At 36.7% G+C, this 9,212-nt stretch overlaps 2 protein-coding genes across 2 annotated transcripts; both read right to left on the bottom strand.

Moving 5' to 3' along the window:
• Positions 1-2,194: 2,194 nt before the first annotated feature.
• On the bottom strand, positions 2,195-6,832 carry LOC113228599. The gene is made up of 4 exons (XM_026461953.1): positions 6,812-6,832; positions 3,829-5,305; positions 2,877-3,011; positions 2,195-2,283 (listed from the first exon to the last, which is right to left on the bottom strand). The coding sequence occupies exons 1-4, from the start codon at positions 6,830-6,832 to the stop codon at positions 2,195-2,197; spliced, it is 1,722 nt and encodes a 573-aa protein (XP_026317738.1).
• A 1,199-nt stretch (positions 6,833-8,031) lies between these two features.
• LOC113228673 (fruit bromelain-like) lies at positions 8,032-9,003 on the bottom strand. Its single transcript, XM_026462031.1, has 2 exons — positions 8,609-9,003; positions 8,032-8,153 (listed from the first exon to the last, which is right to left on the bottom strand). Exons 1-2 carry the CDS (start codon positions 8,932-8,934, stop codon positions 8,150-8,152), a joined length of 330 nt encoding a protein of 109 aa, XP_026317816.1. The 5' UTR covers positions 8,935-9,003; the 3' UTR covers positions 8,032-8,149.
• Between the last annotated feature and the right edge of the window lie 209 nt (positions 9,004-9,212).

The following is a 9,212-nucleotide window of genomic DNA, read 5'->3' as shown; positions in this document are numbered from 1 at the left end:
GAATACAAAAGTACTTTAGTTTATTTTACCGCCTTTTCTTTTTTTTTTAAATTAAGCAGTACAAGTAAGCATTTTTAATTCTCGCAATCACGAACACTGAGCAGCTGGCTGTATGAATTTTTCTTTTGCCTGTTTACATAGGTCACATAATATAATATAATATACGCGATTTAAATCCGAAAAAAAATAGTTTCATTTCCGACATTCGCTCTAGACCTTTTGGAGGGAAAAGTGTCGTTTTTATTTTGACTTTCAATTATTTTGTGCAATCTAGTTTAAAGTGGAATAGGATAGTGCTATTGTGCCTTAATCGAAGATTAAAACGCGAAATTATACGAATCTCGAACTAAAATACCCGTATCGGCCCGTTTTAAGGAATCCCGAGTCAATCCAAGCACGCCGCCTCAATTTGCCTATCCTCTTTGTGGCGGCCATATTTACAGAAACATAATTAAAGTTCATGTTTAGGCTGATGGCTTTGCCAATGCCTTAATAAAAAAAAATAAAAAAAAGTTTCATTTCCTATGTATAACAATCGCGAAAACCTAAGAACTCGACATAATATATTTTTTTTATTCAATATAATATATAACATATATATATAGTTGTTTAGTATGTAGACTTGCTTTAGTTTAAAATCTTACCTTTACTGAGGTTCACACATACATAAAGCCTTTATTTCCTGTGCGGTTAGTTCAGAATACCGATTTGTACGAAAGAGAGCGTTAGGATAGGTCTTATTGTTCAAAATATTCAGTAAGTTTAAACTTTTCTTAAATTTCTCGAAGAGAATTTTGCCGTTGTCATTTTTGTAAATCTTGTGTTCAGAGATTATGAATTGGTTGAACAACTTTTCAGCTTCATCCAAATCATAAGGAAAATCGTATTTCCCCTGCACACCAGGATGAAGGACACTAAGGTTATAGATCTCATTTTCATGTATTCTGCAACTCTACAAACCTTTCACAGTAATAAAAATGTTCAGCATCTCGCTATTTATACCTGCGTCTTTACACGTGATTTATAGCTGATGATTAGCTTGTTGAACGACAGTAAATATCCAATACCTACTTATAGTATTAAAAATGTACATTATATTCATACACCAGCATCATATATAGTTTTAGATACGACAGGTGCCTTGAAATATCAAATTTGGTCTTTATTTGTGTTTTGTTTTATTTGTCAAAAACGACGAATGCAGCAAAATTTTGTCATAGTATAGGGCTTTTCAAAGTTTGACGCTAGCTAATTACCATGAATAGATACATGTATACCCAATTACTTAATACCTATTTCAAATTATTCATATTATACATATATTATAGGTATATGTTTGCTACTGGCAAAAATTTACAGTAAATTTATACAATATGGTACTAACTTGTTGGTTAGTTCATGTGAAAGAAAAATTGCTGTATATTTTTTTCACGTCTCGACACACACGGTCGTGTTACCGGTTTTTTAACACCAAAAGATGTCCATATAGTTTGTCTCATCATTCTCGAAAAACGGTCTTTTCCCTTAATGACGAAATTGTAATTTGTAATAAGAGTAAACGAAAAGTGGACTGTAATTTTAGCTGGTCAGACAAAAGGTAAATAGCAATATTTTTGGTTTCGGATGACCATATAAAACCCACCTATCTTTAATCTTCTTGTATTCGGCTCCTCCGGTAGGAGATGGTTGATGACGTCACCGCTATTCGTTGCCTACTTTTTGGAGCTCCCAAGGTCCACCATCACAATCAGTCACCAGTAGACACCAACACGACACAAAGCAGTCAATAATAAAAATGATGGATGAATGAGAAGGGGTGCACTTAAAATATCACCCGGTCGAGACCGAAGTCGAAAGAGATCTGGCGGGCGGCCTCCCGAACCAATATAAGAAAAAATGCAGGTGAGATTATATTGCAATCCAGCGACTTATTATAAAACTACCTGCATATTGTCCGAGCGCAGATTATTCAAAAAGTTATGTTTTAAGGATGTTTACACATTTACGAACACTGCCCAAAAAATTTTAACCGATCTTAACAGACTAAATGTAAAATTAAAAAAAAATTAAGAACAAAAGCAAAAATTAAAAATAACTAAATTCAATCTGAAAGAGGGAAAGGCGCAAGCCTGTGAACGGGTCTTTTGAAAAAGCCCTGTTTAGTTTTGACAGTAGCTGTCCGAACGACGCCATCTTATGAAGGATGAACCTCTGATATCCGCCCCAATTTCCACTGTAGTGGAGACAAATTAGGATCATTTACGAGCACCATTTTCCTCTCTGCTGCAATGTGCACAAATATTCGCTGTGCCGGCGTTTCCAGAAACTTTGCATGAAGCGCTGTAGTAATAGCCCCCGCGATAAACGATTTACATTAAGTTCCGTTACGTCCGATCCCAAAAAGGCATTGAGTGGCTCTCCGATTAAAAAATGTCCCGGCGTTAACGCGTCTAAATCGTTAGGATCCGAACTAAGGAAAGAGGGTGTGAATTTAAAATAGCTTCGATCTGTGTCAAAATCGTTACTAATTCTTCAAACGTGAGAACTGTAGCACCGACGGTACGAACAAGAGGTGAAGTGAGGGGCAGCTGGAGGGTAAAAATGCCAGGTAACTTTGAATTTCAGCAATGAATGAGCTAGGTAGGTGTTCTGACTCTTTATGAAATTGTACAAGGCCTTTAGTTCAGAGCTAGCACCGACGAAATTGGTGCCGTTGTCGCTAAAAATGTCAGAACACATGCTACGACGACTGATGAAACGACGTAATGCTGCCATAAAGGCATCCGTAGATAAATTAGAGACGAGTTCAATATGCAATGCACGCGTGGTAAGGCATGTGAAGACACAAATATATGATTTTTCGATCTTAGACTTACGAAGAGTTCCTACTTTTGTCGTGATAGGTCCTGCGTCATCGACAGCAACCTTAACAAAAGGTCTGACTTGCTGGACGAGCCTGAGGTAAGTCAGCCATTTTTGGGTCAAGAAGTATTGGTCGATACCTATAATACCTGACACAAAGAAAAATCCGTTTTTTGACTACTCGTCTAGCCGAAATAATCCAGTAGCTTCTAGCCCAGTATAGGCCAGTGTAGCTTGAAGACCCGAATGCAGATTAATTTTATGGAAGAAATCGATGACTGTCTTCGTAAAAACACTCTCAGGTGGAAGTATCAAGGGATACTTTTGACTAAAGTGAAAGTTCGAATTTGACAGTCGAACACACACCCACCCTTACGTGACCCACCCTGCTCGTCGAGGAAGGGGTTTAGGCGTTGGAGTCGAGACGTGTTTTTTAAGATCCAGGTTTCGAAGATCTGAAGCGAATCAGAACTTTTGGACGATGCGTACCAAACGCGAAGTTGTATCGTGGATCTCCGAAACTGTCAACGGGCCAGTAGTTCTGGTTTTCGAACGACAATTTAAAACGAAAACAGTACGACATCACGCAGGAAAGTCGATTGAGGAACGATGGTTCCTCGTGACAGTCAATCAAATGAGAGTAATTTTTTGAGTACGACGTTCAGGCACATTACTGTTCTCCATGTTAAGAGAAGCCACGGGCCATTGATCTTCCGGTAGACCTAGCCACGCTGGGCCATTCCACCAGAGGTCATGATTTCCAATTTGGTTAGGCGACAGGCCACGAGAGGCACAGTCAGCCGGGTTGTCAGAAGACCGAACGTGTCGCCATTTGTCTGGGGAAATTTAATTTTGAATCTCTACGACTCTGTTTGCAACATAGATGGACCAGTAGTACGGAGCGACACGCAACCAACACAGAACGATGCTTGAGTCGGTCCAAGCGCACTCATTAGTGATGGTTACCTGCGAGCCAATCGAACGACGAATGAATGCGAACAACGAGGAAAGAAGCGAAGCGCCGCATTACTCCAATCTTGGCAGGGAAAGTTTCTTCTTTTGGGGCCACTCGAGACTTCACTGAGAATATGTGGACACCTATCAGTCCGTTAGAATGTACGACACGCAAATAAACTACGGCTACGTAAGCAACTTCCGAACTGTCACAGAAGCCATGAAGTTCAACGCGACATGATTGTGTTGGAACGAATCGAGGAATTTGAATATTCGAAAGGTTGGGGAATCCGGAAACGATCCGAAGCCATTTCTGTCGAATGTCTTGGGGAACCTCTGCATCCCAGTCAACACCAGCTAACCAAAGTTCTTGAATAAGAATCTTGGCAGCGACGATGACTGGACATAAAAAACCGACAGGATCAAAAATGCGTGCAGTTTCGAGCAAAACTACACATTTCGTCACCCTGTTGTGCAGAGGTGTGACGTTATAGGAAAAAACGTCCTTGACAGGCTGCCAGGCCACGCCCAACACTTTCACAGAACTGTCTTTGTCCAACGAGACTGTAGACGATTCAATGCTTCTGACCGAATCAGGAAGACGCTGCAGGAACTCAGGACTATTCGAACACCATTTTCTGAGTTCAAATTCCCCTTTTTTGAGCAAATCAAAAAGCTGGTTCTGCAGATCTGCGGAATCTATAGAATCAGATTCACTGACAACGTCATCCATGTATGTGTAACGACTAAGTATTTTAGCAGCTTCAGGATACTCCGATTTGTGATCCTCAGCTAACTGCTGGGGAACGCGAATAGCAAGAAATGTGGACGAAGTTATTCCATAAGTAACAGTTTTTAAACGATAAGTTTGTGGCTCGTCGGTAGGGAAGGTCCACCAGAGGATGAGTTGGTAATTTAAATGTTCGTCAGTGATTAAAATCTGGCGATACATCTGGCGAATGTCACTGGTAAAAGCGATTTCATGAAGTCGAAAGTTACAAATGAGATCTCCAACCTCCTTTTGCAATTTAGGCCCAATAAGTTGATAATCGTTTAAGGAATCTCCTTTACTTGTTAGTGCTGAAGCAACGAACACAATTCTCAACTTAGTGGTTGAGCTCGATGGCCTAAGAATGCCATGATGCGGGATGAAAAAATGATTTCCCTTAATTTCTCCTGAAACGAGTTCCATGTGACCAGATTTTAAGTAGTCTTCCATGAAATCAACATATAGATTACGAAATTGCTCATTGCAAGCAAAACGGCGCTCCATCGAAATTAAGCGCTTGAATGCTAAAGAACGCGATTCGCCTAATGAGGGTTCACCATCCCGAAATGGAAGTGAGACAACGAATTTTCCTGATTCTAGTCGTTTGTGCGTTTGAACGAAAATTTCTTCGCACTGCTGATCTTCAGCCGACAGAGCAGATTTTTCTGGGACCGATTCAATCTCCCAGAATTGACGAATAGCCTTGTCAAGACTCTCATCCTGAAAATACTATCAAATCGTTATGATTCATGAATCGTCTGAATGAAACTAATGATGGGAATCTATCATTAGTTTCAGGTTGTATACCATGGTAAGATTTTTTCGTATCATACTAGGGATAACTATTTACATTGGTAACAAGTAATAAATAAGAAGTTTGTGAAAACCACGAGTCTTAAAACCTAAACCGTGGTTTCCCTATAGATTGAATGTTAAAAATTACTTGATATTTTTTTACAGCTCTCCTACTGCAATTCATTGTGATTTCTTTACTCACCGGCTATTGTTGATTTCAAAATTTAAATTTATAACCCAATAAAATGATATAAAAAAGATAATAATAGACTAGAAATTGAAACATAATCATGAACTTGTGTAATTCAAAATAGTGTGCATCCGTGTCATTATAATATGTACGTTGTTACTGAGATAACGCACTTTAGTTTAATCATATAATTAGTTATTACGTTGGTGCACATTATTTAACTTAATATTTTATTATAGACGTTCTATCTACATTTATGAATTCCATAACAATTTTATGAATGTTATGCCTTATGGCATTCGGTTTGTTATCATATTATGTTACAAGATCTAGCATCATATATATCGCCCCATTATCCAACTAGATGAAGTACTTAACTTCAAATATGGCGGATACCATGAGATGTCAATGTCTCATGCCATTATCAGTGTATTGTCATATTTGCCGGCACAATTTCACAGCATCGAGTAAATGACTAGAAATAAGGGTCATCCATCCCTGGAAACTCATCAGGCAAATGGGCCTTATATCACTCTTAAATATCAACTCTCGTCTGCGCGGAAGTTACAAATTAGAAAGCTGAAGTAATACAGCGCCAACAACTGACCTGTGTGTACTAACAATGGGAGGCTGTTCCATGCGGTAGTGTGGGAAAACCAGCAAAACATCTAATTATATAACAAACGGAATCACATTTCATCGGTAATTGAATATTAAGTATGTAATTTTTAAATTATAGCAAAGCTCAAGTTAAACTGGTCGATTTGAAGTGAAACTGTTGACGACACCCGTCAATTGTTTCTAGTTCTGGCTGGCAGTTGTCACCGTAACGATAAGGCAGAATAGTTTTTTATTATTATATTTTAACAATCAAATTTAATGACATTTCGTCTCTGTTTCTGGTTATATACTCGGTATAGTATAAGGAATTACGAAGTTTGACACCAGGACCCCAAGTCTACTAATTTTAAATCATCTCAGTTGTGTATCGAAGTGTCAGCGGCAGGATTTTGTACGTTTACTATTCTGCTAAAAGTTAAAAGATTAATGAGCTTGTCAATGGCTATCCACCAAGTCTAGATGCAAAAACCAGATTTTAATCTAATTCCAATAGCAGTTGAGGCTCAATAATCAGTACAGAGTACTAAAAAAACCGACCTCAAAAGTCCATAGTTTGCTACCTTTAGAGCTGGAATATTTCCTTCAAATTTAAATGAGACCACTCTGCGGTACCCTCTTACAGACTCACGCTGAGGTATCATCTTTCCAACAAAAAAGTATCATCAAAATCGGTTCACAAATATTGAGTTATCGCGTAACATACATAAAAAAAACACACAGTCAAATTGAGAAACTCCTCCTTTTTTTGAAGTAGGCTAATAACAGATATGGTATAGTAATAGTAGAATAACAAATATTATTATAATTGCTATATAATCTTAGTGGTATTGGTTTGAAGAAAATAGTAGAATTGTGGGACACAGGTTATTACCGTACCTAAATATGTGGCCGTAGCATGGCACTATGTGTGTGAACCTCCTCATGACTATATTTATTTCAGTTGATAATGCTGTTTGCATAATTGGTAATAAACTATTGTTATACATTTGGAAGACAAGAACGACGATATGAAATTGCGTATATCGCGACAAAAACGATGAAACAAAAAATATCGGGTTTTTGTAGTTTCTGTTTTTACATATTTTACATTATACTATGTAGTTATTATTTACGTATTTCTAATTACTCTCACGTATTAAACTGTATTAAAAATGTTCTCCTCACATCGAGTTCTTAGGTTTTCGCGGTTGTTACACATAGGAAATGAAATTATTTTTCCGGATTTAAATCGCGTATATTTATTTTTTCAAACGTCGGTTTGTTTGAGAAAACAAATATACGCGATTTAAATCCGGAAGAATAGTTTCATTTCCTACGTTCTCCTCACCTTTTTCCAATAATTTACATATATGTGCATATCAATTTGCACGTTTTTATTATTTCTTTTCTTTGACTTCAAAAAAGAAGGAGGTTCACAATTCGACTGTATGTTTTTTTGTATGTATGTTACGCGATAACTCAACGGCATTTGAGAACCGATTTTGATATCTTCTTTGTTTGAAAGAGGGTACGTCAGTACTATATTCCATCTCTAAGGGTGGCTGTTCATGCATGAACACTAATTTTTACAATTAGCGCCTACATTTTATTATAATTAGTTTTACATCTGTCAATTGTTTAGGTGCGTCAGAGACACCTAATGTGTATTGGAGCTACGTATGGCATAGTTATGTGTTATATATGAAGATGTGATCGAGGATCCCAATCCTCTCAAACTAGCACATATAATGTGCATGCCTAAAGAATGTCTATTCATTTAGGCTATATATTTCTAAATAATAGATTATGCAAGTAACTTTAATTTTAACATTGTAAATAGTTTTAAATTAAAAGTCAAAATTATTGTTGTCTTTATGTTTTTATTTCATCGTTGACCATTGCAACTGTATTGCATTGTATATAGAAATGTGTATGTGGAATAACTTCAAAACAGGATGTCGATATGGCTGAAGATTTAATTACCTGAAATATTTAAATAACACTTATAAAAAAAATGTAATTAAATCAATGAAATGGCAGTTATTAATGAACATAATCAGTATTGAGACTGCTTTAGTTTAAAACCTTACCTCTACTAACATAATTTGATAAATAGACGTAAATTTATTTAATTGATGTTCAAAATTTGCCCGGTAGCTGGGCAAATTTTGAACATCAAAGCGATGTTTTACCATGAACATCGACAATCGAAGTATTATAAAATAGTCATTAATATTATCATGGACCGTAGTAATTCCATTTCCAAAACCATTTTAAACAACAAAGCATAAATTACGACTGCACGAAAATTTTGAAAGTAGTAACGTCAGACTTTCACTTTGATGGCTTAATCTTCTTAAGATATAGTGAAACTATGGACTTGAAAACTTATGAATTAATGGTGTTAAACACGTTGTAGAACTGACAAAAATACTTACATTCCAGTACTCTTACGTTTATGTGCATTAAATCCGTGCATAATCTTCATTTCGTCTTCGCTTAGATCACTGAACTGATTTATACCAAATGAAATCTGAGGATAATTCTTGTCGTTCAGGTCATTTACTACCTGTAATTTTTTCTTAAATTGCTTGAAGTGAGTCTCTCTGTCCCTATCGTCCTTGTAAGTCTTTTTGAAATCTTTAACATATTGATCGAATAACGCTTGAGCATCATCCACATCATAATGATGAGGTTTGTCGGTCGCTTGCACCAACAGGATGACGGATAACACAAGTAACAACACTAGAGTTATAAATCTCATTTTAATGTCTTCTGAACTCTACAAACCTTTTCACACTAATACAATGATTTACCATCTCGCAACTTTTGCCTGCATATTTCAACGTGATTTATAGCCGATGACTGCTAGCTGCTTATTTCCTATTTTACTTTTGCTTGTTAGTAATAAAAACTCACATTAAATTTATGCAACATATATTGTATTAACTTCTTAGTCTGTGTGAAAGAAAATTTTTTTAAATTGCATTAAAGTTTTACACGTTTCGACACACACGGTCATTAGCGGCTTTTCGGCACCAA

This window comes from Hyposmocoma kahamanoa, unplaced genomic scaffold, assembly GCF_003589595.1.
Source record: "Hyposmocoma kahamanoa isolate Upper Pololo Valley unplaced genomic scaffold, ASM358959v1 232, whole genome shotgun sequence".
NCBI lineage: Eukaryota > Metazoa > Arthropoda > Insecta > Lepidoptera > Cosmopterigidae > Hyposmocoma > Hyposmocoma kahamanoa.
The sequence above is the reverse complement of the archived record's forward strand: the minus strand, read 5'-3'. Positions and strand labels throughout refer to the sequence as shown.

Bases quoted from the DNA above. Each gene is read 5' to 3' on its own strand.
- LOC113228599 (XM_026461953.1), bottom strand. From the start codon at position 6,832: ATGATACCTCAGCGTGAGTCT. The intron at 3,012-3,828 runs GTAACCATCACT...TCTTTGTGTCAG, and splicing joins GTCGTTCGATTGGCTCGCAG to GTATTATAGGTATCGACCAA. The intron at 2,284-2,876 runs GTAAGTCTAAGA...TGCACATTGCAG, and splicing joins GACAAAAGTAGGAACTCTTC to CAGAGAGGAAAATGGTGCTC.
- LOC113228673 (XM_026462031.1), bottom strand. From the start codon at position 8,934: ATGAGATTTATAACTCTAGTGTTGTTACTTGTGTTATCCGTCATCCTG.